Source organism: Pteropus medius, unplaced genomic scaffold (assembly GCF_902729225.1).
Source record: "Pteropus medius unplaced genomic scaffold, Ma_sr-lr_union100, whole genome shotgun sequence".
Lineage (NCBI taxonomy): Eukaryota > Metazoa > Chordata > Mammalia > Chiroptera > Pteropodidae > Pteropus > Pteropus medius.
In genome coordinates this window covers 3647181-3663733 of record NW_024349798.1, presented here as the reverse complement: position 1 = coordinate 3663733, position 16553 = coordinate 3647181, and the positions used below count along the sequence as shown (strand labels likewise).

The window sequence follows — 16553 nt, the reverse complement described above, 5'->3', positions numbered from 1 at the left end:
AGCTTCCACCCCCATCTTTGTATTCCCCAGGTGGCCCCTGGCACGGATGTCCCACCCCAGCCCTGAGCCATATTGCGGTAGCCAGGGGACCATCGTCCTCGAGGGTTCTCACACTGCCTCTGGGAAGGCGGGGGGCTGGTGGTAGGGCGGGTCCTCCCATGACCCCCCCAACTCATCTTGCCCACAGGTGATCTTCCAGCTCCGAGCGAAGCAGTGTGTGGTGTGCGGAGAACGGGCCCGTGGCACCGTCCTGCGGCCCTGCCAGCACCGCGTGCTCTGCGAGCCCTGTGCCGCCAGCGCACCTGAGTGCCCTTACTGCGAGGGCCAGCCCCTCCAGTGGTGACAGTGGCCACAGTGGCCTCACTTCCTGGTGCCACCGACGTCGGGACCCTGGCCTTGAGCTGCACCCACGGTTTCATGGTATTCTCTTCACAGACCTTAACGGCAAACCCACAGCACGCCCACGCCTACCGCGCAGGGTCTGGGCAGGCACAGTAATTACATAGGGTTTGCGGTCCTGACACTACTGTGACCACATCATGGGAGTTCGGGTCCCGGCCAAGCACTTTGTAAGCTGAAGAATTTAAATGGATGGTCTAAGTTGCTATAAGCTGCTTTCTAGGTTCATGTTTTTTTTTTTAATATGCGATAATATGAAGCTTTATATGTGTACTGTGAACTTAAAATATTTCCTATCAGTTTATTGTTAATTCATATAGTATGGTAAATATGAGATTTCATATTCTGAAATTAGTACTTATGAAATGAGCATTTATCTAGTAGTGAGAAATGCCTAGGATTTTTACAAGTTTCAAATTAAGTGCAGACAAATAGTATTTATAGCAGAGTGATTATTGAAAGACATACATTTAGAAGTTTTTAATTTTATGAAAGGAACTCTTCCTAAACACGTGCATGCGCACACTAATTAGAGTTTTATATCCCAGCGTCGTGACATGAGGGAGCTCGATCATACATCTATGACCCGTGGCCACTTTTTCTAAGTGCCTGTGCCTTGCAAAAGAAGTGAGGGAAACAGTTCATTCAGTTTTCTTCCTTGAAACTTTGTAAGACAATTTGATACTAGTGAAAAGTGCAGCCAAGGGGGTACATTAATTTTACAGAGCCTTGTTCTGGACGGGCAGTAGTGCTCCCTACCTTCCTGGAGCTGGCTGCCCAGTGTCCCAGCTGGCCCACGGTCACTCCCCACACCTGGGACCACCAGGACTCCTGCCCATGTGGGACAGGCTTGCCAAACTTTGGCATGTCCAGACTTCAGGGTGACACTGTCGCCTGATATGTCCAGGTATTATCAGCCAGCCATGAGACTATAGGTTGAGGACATGGCCGCCATGCCAGAGGACCTGGCTCTACCATGGGTCCCTTGGCCCTTCAGCGGCAGCCTAGCTTCAGGACCACAGCAGAAACTCTCCTGAGAGCGGGTCTAATTTTAGTGATGACGAGAATCTCCTCTGGTCTGCAATGGGTCATTTTGCCTAGAAATCTGAAAAGTGAGATGGCTGTAATTTACCCAAATTCTGCTCTCAGCAAAGCAGGTCTAGACTTCCGTGAGAAAATCTTTCCAGAACCTGCCGCTGGGAGCGGGAGCAGGTACTAGCCTTCTGGCCTGGAAGTGAACACTGATGCATTTCTACTCGCCTGGGGCTTTGCCAAAGACTTTTAATAGCATTTTTTAAAGTGCGAAGTGACTAGGTAAAAATTTTTATCAGTGACCAAATTAGAATGTATTTACTATAGTAAGTTTAAAACATTTTTAATGTAAGACAAAATGATTGAAAAGTTGTCATTTTAAAGGTGGATCCATGACATTCCGCAGCTAGTCCGCTACTAAAGGTAACTATTTACTTGGTTTTAGTGAATCTATTTGTTTTTAAATATAGTGATAATGATTTATTAGCTCTTAGAAATTACGTATATTTTGTGCTACTGTTATCACTGTTTAAGACTATTTTTATTAATATTTATGCACTTGTTTCCCATTTCGGGCCTTTAGCCTTTTTTGGGATAACAGGACTGTGTTTATGACTGATATCTAGCCTAGACATTTTCAAATTATAAACAAGAACAATTAAGCTTTAGGTCTATTTATAAGCTACTCCAGTCAGTTCTGTGGAATTTGGGGGACTGGAGGTGCAGTGCTTACAGGTGCCCCACAGCCGGGGCTGGGGGCACAGCCCTGAGCACTTGCCCTTCTCAGGTCAGGACTGGCTCTGAGGACAGGTATGTGATGGGAAGACCAAAGAACCACCCAGAGCAGAACTCGCCAGGTGCCCAGGCGCTTAGGGCCATCACTGCGGCATGCTCCGGGGGGCTGCTCCTGGAGGTCCTCCCCACCCTTGCAGTGGCCCTGGTCTTCTGAGGGAGCTGCCCTGTGCAGGCTTCACAGGCTGAGCTGGTGATTGGCTCAGCCTCTCAGGGCTTCACCATCCCATCTGTGGGTAAGGAGCAAGGGGTGTGCTGGGTGTAGCAACAGAAGCCGTGTGGTGCTTGGTGTCCTCTCCCAGCTCTCCTGTTCAACATTAATGGTAATATCGTCACACCATTCATGTAACTGGTCAGCAGACTTCAATTCAGTGTGGATGCTTTATGTGCATTAATTTATGGAAACCCCCAATCCGTATGTATGTTTTGAATATTTAGATGAGAATGTTATTGGAATGGAATTTTCTTAACCCAGAAGGTAGTATTTATAATGCATAATCATTTACTTGTAGTGAATTGTTTAAAGTTAACTCCTGTTTAAATTTTTTTACACTATAGCATTTATGCAATGGTTTACAGAATTCATGGAATTATTTTTATCAGTATGGGAATTAAAACTTTGAATCTTTATTTGTCTGCATCTTTGAGCACAACCCTGACAGCTGCTAGCCCAGAAGGCACAGCTTTTCCCAGGACTTCTTGCTCTGCACCATGGTCCTGGCCCGTTGTTCCTCTTTTCTGCTATAAGATGCCAGTCTGGTTGTCTCCAGCCCAGTCCCAGATTCTCACAAGGTGTCTCCACGCAACCCCAAGTCACCTCGTAGCTGCTCTGTTGTCCTGTGTGTGGGTGTCTTGGGGCCCAAGTGTTCAGAGCTGGAAGTTTCTGCCAAAACACCAAGAGGTGACAGGTCAGGACCTCGTTCATAGGCAGCAGGTCCTAAGGTGGGCTTGGCCTCTTGACCAGACATGACTTACCTGCAGGCTTGGTATAGGAGATGCCATGCTGGGTCAGCATACTTTTAAGTCTTTTAATCTCCTTTGACAGTTCCTTATGTGCCTGGAACAGAAGAGTTCGAAGAGAAAGTCAGGCCCCTTGGCAGGAGGCCGTCAGTGTCCCGGGAACTCAGCCTCCTCCCACTAATCTGTACCTTACTGCAGCTCTCCAAGGTCTCAAACTCCAGGCCCTGAGTACCTCCTTCCTGCTGTGCAGAGTCATTTTCTCCTAGGGCCTTTAAATAGCCAGCATCCTCAAAAAGTGCCCTGAGCAACTTCTCATAGCCCTGAAGGTCAAGGAAGGAGAGAGAACACCCAGCTTGTGGCTGTGCTGCACCCAGCCAGGGGGGATGCCTGCCCCGGCAACTCACCTGGGAAGTGATCAGTTCATCAGCTAGGTCCTGCTCCACCTGGTCCCACCGCTGCTGCAGGGCCGTGGGCAAGGCTGGGTACACTAAAATCCAGCAGGAACCAGATTTAGCTGAGCCCCTTTGCCCCCCATTTCCCCACCCCTACTGGTCTCAGCCTCCTACCTAACAAGGAATGGGGATGGCAGACAAGGGGTGTCTCGAATGTCAGCGCATAGACACAGGTGCTTGGCTCAGACACACGAGCCAATCGGTTGCTTTTTCCACAGGTAAGCTCCACCTGGGAGGGAAACCTTGGTTGGTTGGTGGGTGGGTGGAAGAAGCCAGGGGCCCCCTCCCACATGGCCCCACCTTGCTCTGCCGGCTCCGGGAACGGCAGGAATCACCATCTTTCATCCACATGCCCCTGAAGGTGTTGTTGGCGATTTCCCACTCGTGCCAGATGCTGGAGAGGAGCAGAGTGTGAGGCTAGGTTGGGGGGTAACACCCCAAGGAACCCACAGCCACCTACCCTTCTGCAGCTCACCCCAGGATCCCACTGTAGGCATTCCAGCGGAAGGTCTGCTCATGCTGGGTCACATTGTGGAAGGGGCAGAACTCGTACTTGTACCTGGGGGTTACGACTGCCGTCAGAGGTGTCCCATACTCCACCCCTACCACCCCTCCCCTGACTCACGTGGACTCCACCAGGCTGAAGCACTTGCCAGAAAGTCTGAAGAGATGTGCGGGCCCTAGAAGAGAATGTGAACGCTGAGTCCAGTGCAAGAGCAACAACCCACAGAATGGGGGCCCTTCAAGAAAGTCAGGTTGTTTGAATCTTTAAAACGGAGCACGAAATCTTGAGTGAAGTTCCAAGCTTGTTTCCCTGTGAAACATCTAAAGAGGAGTTCTGGAAAACGTCTGAGCAACCATGTGGACACCAAGAACAAAAACACCTTCAAGTTTGTAGCACAAGGCCGTGGCATTTTCTCTTGCCCTGGGCCACCGCTCCCCAGTGTGGTCAGGAGGAACAGGCAGACCTTACCCGCAACACTGCAACCTGGCTGGGGGCTGCCAGAACTGGTCTATTTTGCCTCAGATCTCAGGTGCAGAAAGTGGGCACTGCTTGTGAAAGCTACAGGGAGCCTAGAGACTCAGAGTTTGGGGCAAGAGATTAGACACACAACAGACCATGTAAGGCCCTGGGGAGAAGCTGGGGTGAGACTCTAGGAAATACACAAACTGGCAGAGGTGTCTGTTTTTTCAAAGGTCCAGTTTTCAATAAAAAATTGCAAGACGTTAAAAAAAAAAAACAGGAAAACATGGCCTATTCAAAGTAAAAAGCTGACAGAGCCACCCCAGGAGAAGCCTGAATATGGGCCTTACTAAAGACTTTTAAACAACTACCTTAAATATGCTCTCAGAACTAAAGGAAAACACAAAACTATCAGGAAAACGATATGTGATCAAAAATATAAAAATTATAGAAATGAACCAAATAAAATCTGGAGCTGAAAAATACAACTGAAATGAAAAATCATGCAAAGACTTCAACAGATTTAAGCGGACAGAAAAATCAGTGAACAGAGCCTAAGGGACCCATGGGACCCATTCGGAGTCCTTGAGAGAAAGGGAAAGGGGCAGATTATTTGAGGATGCTATTGTTAAGAACTTCCCAATTTCATACAAATCCAAGAAGCTCCAAGTATGATGAACTCAGACCCATACCAAGGCACAAGAGACAAATGTCAAAAACCAAGTCTTGAAGGCAGCAAGAAGTAACTCAACCTCAATAAGCTGATTTCTCTGCAGAAACCTTGGAAGCCAGAAAGCAGTGAGATGAAAGAAAAAAGATGAGGGAGTTCACTGTCAATATACCTGCTGTACAAGAAACGCTGAAGGGAGTCCTTCAAATCAAAAAGACAGTAAAGGTAAATACATGGGCAAATTACAAAGCCGGCATTGTAATTCTCACTTGTAAATATATAGAACTTAAAAGATGGATGCATGCAAAAAAATTATATATCTATGTTAGCAGGTGCACATACAGGTAATTTGTGAAAAATGTAGAAACAGTGCTGTATAGAAGTTTTGATATGGGACTGAAAAGCTGGTATAAATTCAAATTCGACTTTAATAACTTTAGTATGTTATGTAATCCCTATGGTAACCACTGAGAAAATAGCTATACACAAAATATATACAAAAAATGAGGTAATCAAACATGTCACACAGAATAAGTCAACAAAAACTAATTGGAGGGAATGAGAGACAAGCTACAAGACAAATTTGCCCTTTTGCTTCCTGTAAGTCTTTACTTATCAATATGGACATCTCATCTTATTGCATTTCATTGCATTTAACAGATACTATGTTTTCATCAACACTGAGGCAAGCCCCTCCACCAGAAAAAGATTGACTCATTGAAGGGTCAGATGATGGTTATTTTTAGCAATAATTTATTTTTTTAAATAAGATTGTTATATTGTTTTGTAAATATGATGCTATACTGCATACTTACTACACTACAGTAAACATAAGTTTTACACACACTGAGAAACAACATAATTTGGGTGACTCACTTTACTGCACACTGGTCTGCAACCAAACCCCACAGCATCTCCTAGGTATGCCTACAGTTACTTTAAATGTAAATGCATTAAACTCTCTGTTCAAAAGGCATAGATTAAACTGTATACTGCTTATGAGAGACTCACTTTAGACCTAAAGACACAAGCAGTTTGAAAGTGAAAGGATGGAACAAAGATCTCTCATGCAACTATTAACCCAAGAGAGCTGGGGTGGCTACAGTAATATCGGACAAAATAGACTAAGTCAAAACTGTTAAGAGACAAAGGACATATACTGATAAAAGGGACTTATTCACCAAGATGATAATTATATGTACACCAAATATCGGAGCTTTAAAATACATGGAGCAAACACTGACAGAATTGAAGAGAGAAACACTGTAGTAATACAGGGTTCCTCAACCCTAGGCCGCCCCTGGCACCAGTCAGTGGCCTGTTAGGAACTGGGCCACAGCAGGTGAGTGGTGAGTGAGCAAGCAAAGCTTCATCTGTATTTGCTGCCGCTCCCCAGTGCTAGCATCACCACCTCAGCTCCACCTCAGATCAGGCATTAGATTCTCATGGGAGCACCGGTCTCCGATGCCAAAAAGGCTGGGGACTGCTGCAGTACTACAATGCTTGGACACATCAATACCCTGCTTCTAAGGAAAAGGACTTGAATGACACTAAACCAATTGGACCTAACAGACATATGCAGAACACCCCACCCAACAACAGCAGAATACACACACACACACATATAAACATTCTCTAGGATAGGCCATACATTAGACCATATTTTTTAAATCTATTAGTTCTTAATAGACTTAAGACTGAAATCATATAGTTTCTTTTCTGATCACAATGAAACCAGAAATCAATAGCAGCAAAAATAAGAATTTCATAAATCCACATAACCATTGGGTCAAACAAGTCACAGGGGAAATGAGTAAATATTTGGGAGACAAAAATGAAAACACAGGGCACCAAAACTTATGAGATATAGTGAAAGCAATGCTAAGAGAGCAATTTATAGCTGTAAAGACATTCAAAAATCTCAAGTCAATAACCTAACTTACACCTTAAGGACATAGAAAAAGAGCATACTAAACCCAGAGCTCAGAAAGGAAATAATCAGTAAAACCGAAAGTTCTTTGAGAAGATCAATATCAACAAACTTCGTTAGACTGACTAGGAAAAAAAATGACTCAAATTACTAAAATCTGAAATGAAAGTAGGGACATTACTACCAATTTTACAGAAAAAGGATTATAAGAATGCTATGAACAACTATACACCAACAAATTAATAACCTAGATGAACTGGACAAATTTCTAGAAACACAAACCTACAAATTCTTCTCAAACTCTTCCAAAAAACAAGAGGAGGGACACTTCTTAACTAATTTTTCTGAGGCGACATTACCCTTACACCAAAGCCAGAAAGACTATGAGAAAACTAGAGACCAACATCCCTTATGAACATTAATGCAAAACCCTCAGCAAAATATTACAGCAAACTAAATTCAACAGCACATTAAATGGATTCTATACAATGACCGAGTGGTACATTTTTTTGTATTTTGGAATGTATTTTTGTATTCCTAAAATGTAAGAACGGTCCAAAATACAAAAATCAATCAATGTAATACAGCCAACTAATAGAACGAAGGTGGGAGTCACAAGATCATCTCAATTGTTGGAAAAGAAAGCACCTGACAAAACTCAACACTCGAATTTCATGGTAAAAACACTCAACAAATGAGAAGGAGACTTCCTCAACACAACAACCCATGTGGGCATCTATACACAACCCACAGCTAACATCCTACTCAATGATAAAAGACTGAAAGTCTTCTCCCTAAGATCAGAGACAAAGCAAAGATGCTCTGAGCACTGCCAGTAACTATTCAACATCATACTGGAAGTTCTAGCCCGAACAATTAGGCAAAAAAAGAAAGAAAAGGCAAATGGATTAATTTGCCAAATTGAAGAGGAAGAAGTAAAATGATTTAGTCATGATTGCATATGACATGATCATACATGTAGAAAACCCTACAAAAATCCACAAAAATCTACTAGAGTTAATAAGTTCAGCAAAGTTGTAGGATATAAAATTGACGGTCAGAAACCAATTTTATTTCTATAGACTAATAATGAACAATCCAAACAATTCCATTTACAATAACATCAAAAAAGAAAAAATTTAGGAACACATTTAACCAAGGAGGCAAAACACTTGTGCACTGAAAATTACAAGATACTGCTAAAAAAAAAATGAAAGACATACATAAATGGAAAGATATCCTGTGTTCATGGATAGGAAGATTTAAAATGAAGATGTCAATACTACCCCCAGCTGACCTACTGATCCAATGCAATCCATATCAAAATCCCAATGATATTTTTTTTTCCAGAAATAGAAAAACCCATCCAAAAATTAAAATGAAGTCTCAAGGAACCTCAAATAGCCAAAACTACCTTGAAAAAGAACAAAGTTGGAGAACTCAATTTGTGACTTCAAAGCTACTGTAATTAAAACTGTGGCACTGGCATAAAGACAAACGTATAGAACAATGGCTAGAAAAGAGCCCAGAAATAAAATCTTGACTATACATTCAAATGATTTGACAAGACTATTCAATGTGGGGAAAGGACAGTCTTTCAATAAATGGTGCTGGGAAATGGGACATCCATACACAGACGAATGAAGCTGGACCATTGTTTTACACAATATACAAAAATTAACTCAAAATGGATCAGAGACCAAAACTATAAAACTCTTAGATAACATAGGGTAAAATCTTTATGACATAGGCTTTGATAATGATGTCTTGGAAAAGACATCAAAGGCAAAGGCACCAATAGAAAAAAATAGATAACTTGGACTCCAAAATTAGAAACTTCTATGCATCAAAGAATACTATCAAAAGAGTGGAAAGACAACGCCCAGAAAGTGAGAAAATATTTGCAAATCACGTCTCTAATGAGGGTAATGCCAAAATATATAAAGAACTCCTCCTATACAACAAAACCCCCAAGTAACCCAATTAAAAAATGGAAAGAGATACACTAGACATTTCTCTGAAGAAGCTATACAAATAGCCCATAAGCTCAGTATCACTGGTCATTAGAGAAATATAAATCAAGTCTACAATGAGGTATCACTTCACACCCATGAAGATGGCTATTATCAAAACACAAAGTTACATGTTGGAAGATGTGTAGAAATTGGAACCTTTGTGCTTTGCTGGTGGGAATGTAATGTGCAGCAGCTGCTGCTGAAAACAGTTTGACAGTTCCTAATAAAGCTAAATAGAATTACATGATTCAGTGAACCAACTCCTGGGTATATACCAAAGGAGCTCAAAGCAGGGACTCAGATACTGTACACGCATGTTCACAGCGGCATTATTCACAACAGGCACAAAGTGGAAACAACCCAAGTGTCCATCGACAGATGAATAGGTAAAACAAAATGTAGTATATATGTACAACGTACATATGTATTCAGCCTTACATGCTACAACACGGATGAATCTTAAAGACATTACTCCAAGTGAAATAAGCCAGTCACAAAAGGGAAATTATTATATGACTCCACTTTTAAGAAGTAATGTCTTAATCCATTCAAGCTGCTATAATAAAATACCACAGACTAGGTAACATATAAACTACAAAAATTTATTTTGCACAGTTCTGGAGGCTGGAAGTCCAAGATCAGGGTACCAGCATGGGTGAGGGCTGGTTCACAGAGGCCCTTTTTCAGTGCGTCCTCACATGGTAGAAGGGGTTAGGGATCTCTTTGGAGCCTCTTTATAAGGCACTAATCCCATTCTCGAGAGCCTGACCCTCATGATTTAAGCACCCCCCTAACACCCCGTCCTCTTAATACCATCATTTTGATGGTTAGGTTTTCAACATATGAATTTGGGGGGGAACACAGACCACAAGAGGTATCTAGAGCAGTCAAATTCATAGAAACAAAGTAGAATGGTGGGTGCCAGGGGCTGGAGGAAGGAAACGGGGAGTGTTTAATGGAGACAGGTTCAGTTTGGGAAGATGAAAAAATTGTGGAGATGGCGGTGATGGTCACATGACAGTGGGAATGTGCTTAATGCCTCTGAACTGTACATCTGAAAATGGCTAAAATGGTAAATTTTCTATTTTACCACAATGAAAAAGGGGGAAATTCATATTTCCTTGTACTTGCAAACAAAACACCAGAAGGCCAAACCACAAAAAACACAACAGAATCAAAACAGTATGATATTGGCATAAAAAGTGACACATGGGTCAATGGAATAAAATAGAGAGCCCAGATGTAAACCCACACATATATGGTCAATTAACTTATGACAAAGGATATAAGACAAATACAATGCGAGAATGTACAGTCTTTTCGATAAATGGTATCGGTTAAACTGGACTATACAGCCTTCGCCATACATAAAAATTAACTAAAAATGGATTAAAAACTTGACTGTAAGACCTGAAACTATAAAACTCCTAGGACAAAACAGAGTCAATAAGCTCCTTAACATTGGTCTTGGCACTTATTTTTTGGATCTGACTTAAAAAAGCAAAAGTAAACAAATGGGACTACATCAAACTAAAAAGCTTCTGCACAGCAAAGGAAGCCCGCAACAAAATGAAAAGGCAACCTACTGAATGGGAGAAAATATTTGTAAATCATTTATCTGATACGTAAAGAACTCATATAACTCAATAGCAAAAAAAAAAAGATCCAATTTAAAAATGGGCAGAGGATCTGAATGGACATTTTTCCAAAGAGAACATATAGATGGCCAACAGATACATGCAAAGATGTTCAACATCACTAATCATCAGGGAAATGCAAATCAAAACCACAGTGAGATATCACCTCATAGCTATTAGAATGGCCATTACTAAAAAGAAATAACCAATGTTGGCAAGGATGTGGAGAAAAAGGAATTCTTATGCACTGTTCATGGGAATTTAAATTGGTGTAGCCACTATAGAAAACAGTATGGAGGTTCCTCAAAAAATTAAAAGTTGAACTACCATACGATGCAGCAATTCCACTTTGGAGTATTTATCCAAAGAAATCCAGAACATTAATTCAAAAAGATATGCATGCCCATGTTAACTGCATCATTATTTACAATAGCCAAGATATGGAAACTGCCTAAGTATCCACCGATAGATGACTGGATAAAGAAGATGTGGTGAATACATACAGTGGAATATCATTCATAAAAAGGAAGGAAATCTTGCCATTTTCAACAACATGGATGGACCCTGATTATTCTAAGAGAAATGAATCAGAGAAAGACAAATACCATATGATTTCACTTCCATGTGGAATTTAAAAAACAAAACTCATATAGAGACAGAGAACAAACTGGTGGTTGCCAGAGGTGGGAGGTAGAGGGTGGGCAAAATGGGTGAAGGGGCTCAAAAGGTATGAACTTCCAGTTATAAAATAAATAAAATACCATGGGGAGCATGGTACAGCATGGTAACAATAATTAATACTGCATTGCATATTTAAAAATTGCTAAGAGAATAGATCTTAAAAGTTCTCATCACAAGAAAAAAAACTGTAACAATGGTGATGGATGTTAATGACTCAGTATGTACAAATATTGAATCATATTGTACACTTGAAACTAATATGTTATCTGTCAATTATACCTCCATAAAAAAGAACCAACAGCCCCTCACAGGGAGTACAACATGATGGGATGAGGCAGGAACGAGAGCACTGAGTATGCCTATGTCTAGAGCTTTACATGTGAAACATATGAACATGTTTACATGCTAAAAGGTAAAATTCATAGGACAACATAAGACCCTACAGCTGAAATCAAAGCAAATGAACTGAACTATGTACAACTAGTCACATCACTTCACAGGGAGAAGAATCATTCTCAGTGATTTACAAACGTGTACTTTCACAAGTTAATAGTACTAATGCCATCCTAAAGTTCTGAAACCATCATGTGTATACTACAGAATAAAGCAAATAGCTATGTGAACAATATCAGCTGACATGAGACCAACCTTTCAGGAGACAGAACCAGGAAACCCTGGAGAAAACGTCTTAATGTCTGACGGCAGCGGAAAGGACTAAAGGAACGACAGGAGTACGAGGGCCAGTACTTGGAAGGAGAGAATCGCACCGATTACTGTTTGTGCTGCTTAGCCTGAGGGGAGGCCCAGCTGGTGCCATTTTAATGGCTAAGGCCAGACAGAACCCACCAGTCTCACTGGCAGTAGGAACTGGGACAGGGGAGATGACAGCAGCTGCAAAGTCGGGGACAATATCAAAAACGAACTGCACATAAACCCTGCAGCAGGGCGGTGTACGGCCGAGCCCTGCGCACACACGCCTAGAGAAGACTGCACAGTCCAGCGAGGGCTGCGAGACCACGCAGGGTCAGTGTGAGCCACACAGGCTAACCGCCTGAACAAACAATGCTCTTCAAGGGAGGACAACAAAGCCCGTATCAAGATGTGTTCCAAAAGCATCAGACCTACCACAAAGCGAGGCAAATGTGACCCACACTCAAGAGGCAGTTACAGAGATCCACCCAACATGACACACCTGCTGGAAGCAGGAAAGATTTTAAAGCACCTATTACAACTATGCTCAAGGGCATAAAGTAAAATACACGAATGAACAGATAGGAAATTCCAGCGGAGATTAGAAAGAAGAACCAAAGAAAATTCTAGAAATGGAAAAAGTCAGAAATATTTAGTAATTTAAACCCAGCAATATATAAAACATATGTACAGCTCACCCTTGGAATTGCGAGGGTTCACTTACACGTCCCAGCGTAAGTGGATCCACAAAGCTCTAATCCACATTGTTCAAGGGTCAACTGTAGTCAAGTTAAAACCAAGTGGGGTTTATTCCAAAATACAAGGTTGGCTCAACATTTAAAAATCAAAGCTATCCACTATATAAACAGCCTAAGAAAGAAAAACCCTATGATCATTTCAATAGGTGCAAGCATCTGACAAAACTGAAAACCTATTCATGGTAAAAACTCAGCAACCAGGAACAACAGGGAACTTCCTCTATCAACAACTAAACCATCTTCGGCAGGACTGACAGTAGGAGACAGGATTAGGAGCAAGGCAGGGACACCCACTTTCACTACTTCTCTTACTAACACAGGAGGCATGGCCAGTGCAGTGCAACAGGCAAGGAAAATAAAAGTCACACAGATTGGAAAGGAAAAAATAAAACTGTCTTTATTCCAGCTAGTAGATAAAGAAGAAATATTAAACACCACAGGAACGCAATGAACAAAATCCAGAATGTAGTGGGGGAAAAAACCAGTTTCTTTAATAACTATATTGCAAGGAAGCAAAGGGAGGGGATCTATAGTTTAAGAGAGACTTAGAGGTCCAAGATGGCAGCGCCAAAGGAGAAAGCTGAGCTTGCCCCCTCCCATGAACAAACTCAAACATATAGAAAAAATTCCTCCTATGAGACAACTGAGGGCTGAATGAACAGCTTCTGAACAACAAACAAGAGAAAGAGACCAAAGAGAAGGCTGGGAAGCCACGGGAGCCCTCCGGGAGCTGTGGGATCCCTCCTGGCCAGAAGAGCTGGTAAGCACCGTTGTTTACGTCTCCTCTAGTGGGTGGGCGCTCTGCGCGCTTTGGCCTACCTGCAAAATCACCACAGGGCATTCCCAGCTACGTTATCTGGAGCCTTTTGCCTCTGAACAAAGGGAGCAAGCAAGACCACCTGGCCTCCCTCCAGAGCCTGCTTCAGGAACACAAGTAAGTGCCCCAGACACCATAAATGCATGCCTGGCTCCAACCAGCTTCTTGAAATTACCCAGCACATAAAGCCTACACAAGGGTTACTTCTTCACTAGACTACTTTATGTACAACAAACAAGAGACTGTATAAAGGTGGCTGGGGAGCTGCGGGAGCTCTCTGGGGACTGCGGGAATTCTCCCGGTTCAGAGGTGCTGGTGAATGCCATTGTTTGCATCCCTTCCACCTCCATAGGGTGGGCGGAGGCTCTGTCCAGGTGCCCTGGCCTACCTACAAGGTCACTGCACCACATTCCTGGACACATCGCCCATTTCACCCCGAACAAAGGGAGCAAGCAGGATCCATAGGGCATTACTCACACATACCTGGACTCCCTAACTGAAGCTGCTCCAGCTAGGTAGGCCAGTGCCCCAAATGCTTTAAGTACCTGCTCAGCTTCTAATGGCCTGCCAAAACCACCCAGCACACACAGCCTACACAGAGACCGCTTCTACATATGGCCACTTTTTCAAGGCTGGTAGAGACACAGCTATCTCTATGTTCAAACATAAAAAGTCAAACAAAATGAAAAAACAGAAGAATATCTCTTAAATGAAGGAATGTGAAAAATCTCCAGAAATGGAGATAATTTGCCCCATAAAAAATTCAAAGAAATGGTCATAAGGATACTCGCCAAACTTGAGAGTGGGAGTGGAATAGAGGAACTTAGAACTTCAACAAAGAGAAAGTATAAAAGAGCAAGCAGACCTGAAGATCTCAGTAACTGAAATGAAAAAATATGTTAAAAGGAATTAACAGATTAGCAAATACAGAAAAACATATCAGCGACCTAAAAGACAGACTAGTGGAAATCAACCGATCAGAACGGCAAAAAAAAAAAAAATATTTTTCAAAACAAGACTAGTTTAGGAGACCTCTGGGATAACATCAAGCACTCAAACATTCATACTACAGGGATCCCAGAAGGAGATGAAAGAGAAAAAAGAACAGAAAGTATTTCAAGAAATAATGGCTGAAAACTTTCCTGACCTGGGAAAGGAAACAGACATTTATTCAGTTCCAAGAAGAGAGTTCCAAACAAGATGAACCTAAAAAGACCCACACCAAGACATACTGTATTTAAAATGGCAAAAGTTAAAGAGACAATCTTGAAAGAAGCAAGAGGAAAACAAGGAATTAATAAAAAGGACACCCCATAAGGCTATCACCTGATTTCTCGGCAGCAACTTTACAGGCCAGAAGGACATCTTTAATGTGCTAAAAGAAAGGAACCTACAACCTAGAATAATTTGCCCAGCAAGGTTATCATTCAGAATTGAAGTAGAAATAGTTTCCCAGACAATTAAAAACTAAAGGAGTTCGTCACCATTACACCAGCTTCACAAGAAATATTAAAGGGTTGTCTTTAAGCATAAAAGCAAAGTCCATAACCAGAAATAAGAAAATATGAGAAAAGAAAAAAATATCATAGGTAAAGCCAAATATTTAATAAATACAGCAAGTCAGACATGTAAAAAGCTACTAGAAAGATTTTTAAAAAGTATCAAACTCAAACTACAATAACTTCTCAGAGAATATATAATACAAAAAGATCTAAATCATTACATCAATAACATAAAGCATGGAGGAGAGTAAAAACATAGAATATATCAACTTAAAATAGACTGTTATTGATATAAAATGATACACACAAACCTCATGGTAACCACAAACCAAAAACCTACAAAAGATATACAAAGAACAAAGAGAAAGAAACACAAAGGAAACACTGAAGAAAACCAAGAAACCACAAGGGAAGAGATCCAGAGAAGAACAGAGAACTGTAAAATCAACCAAAAAACAACTAACAAAATAGCAATAAGTACATACTTATCAATAAATTACTTTAAATATTAATGAATTAAATGTTCCAATAAAACGACACAGAGTGGCTGAATGGATTAAAAAACGTGACCCATCCATATGCTCCTTACAAGAGACTCACTTCAAATTGAAAGACACATACAGAGTGAAAGTAAAAGGATGTAAAAAGATATTCCATGCATAAAGAAACAAAAAGAAAGCTGGGTAGCAATGCTAATTAGACAAAATAGACTTTAAAACAAACAAAAATAAGTTAAAAAAAAAAAAAGACAAAGAACATGGCATAACTATAATAAGGGGTCAACCCAAGAAGAGGATATAACAAGCATAAATATCTACACACCCAACATAGCAGCACCTAAATCTACAAAGCAATTATTAATGGATATAAAGGAAGAAATCCACAGTAATACAATAACAGTAGAGAATTTTAATACCCTACTCACATTAATGGACAGATCATCCAGACAGAAAATTAATAATAAGGAAATAATGGCCTTAAATATCACCAGATAAACTTAGACACTTATAGAGCAATTCATCCAAAAACTACAGAATATACATTTTCCTCAGGATCACATGTCTGGCCACAAGACAAGACTCAATAAATTCAAGAAGACGGAGATCATTTCAAGTATTTCTCTTCAAGAAACAAGAAAAATCCCAATAAACAATCTAACTCTACACCTAAAGGAACTAGAAAAAGAAGAACAAACAAAACCCAAAGTTAAGTCTATGGCCATGCCGCCCTGAACATGCCTGATCTCATAAGCTA

General features: G+C 41.3%; 2 protein-coding genes across 7 annotated transcripts in view; one reads left to right on the top strand and one right to left on the bottom strand.

Annotated features, from left to right (window-relative positions):
* Positions 1 to 2853, top strand: part of UNKL (unk like zinc finger) — a 40810-nt gene extending 37957 nt beyond the window's left edge. For all 5 annotated transcript variants that reach the window (XM_039884862.1, XM_039884861.1, XM_039884860.1 and 2 more), the window contains one exon: positions 188 to 2853. In XM_039884862.1, the coding sequence (XP_039740796.1) occupies positions 188 to 343 (156 nt within the window). In that variant the 3' untranslated portion in view covers positions 344 to 2853. The remainder of the gene's footprint in view (positions 1 to 187) is intronic.
* GNPTG (N-acetylglucosamine-1-phosphate transferase subunit gamma) overlaps positions 2703 to 16553 on the bottom strand; it is an 18786-nt gene continuing 4935 nt past the window's right edge. For both annotated transcript variants that reach the window (XM_039884865.1, XM_039884866.1), the window contains exons 4-11: positions 4261 to 4315; positions 4111 to 4194; positions 3936 to 4029; positions 3750 to 3864; positions 3588 to 3670; positions 3372 to 3503; positions 3199 to 3280; positions 2703 to 3106 (exon numbers count right to left, since the gene is read on the bottom strand). In XM_039884865.1, the coding sequence (XP_039740799.1) occupies positions 3009 to 3106; positions 3199 to 3280; positions 3372 to 3503; positions 3588 to 3670; positions 3750 to 3864; positions 3936 to 4029; positions 4111 to 4194; positions 4261 to 4315 (743 nt within the window). In that variant the 3' untranslated portion in view covers positions 2703 to 3008. The remainder of the gene's footprint in view (positions 3107 to 3198; positions 3281 to 3371; positions 3504 to 3587; positions 3671 to 3749; positions 3865 to 3935; positions 4030 to 4110; positions 4195 to 4260; positions 4316 to 16553) is intronic.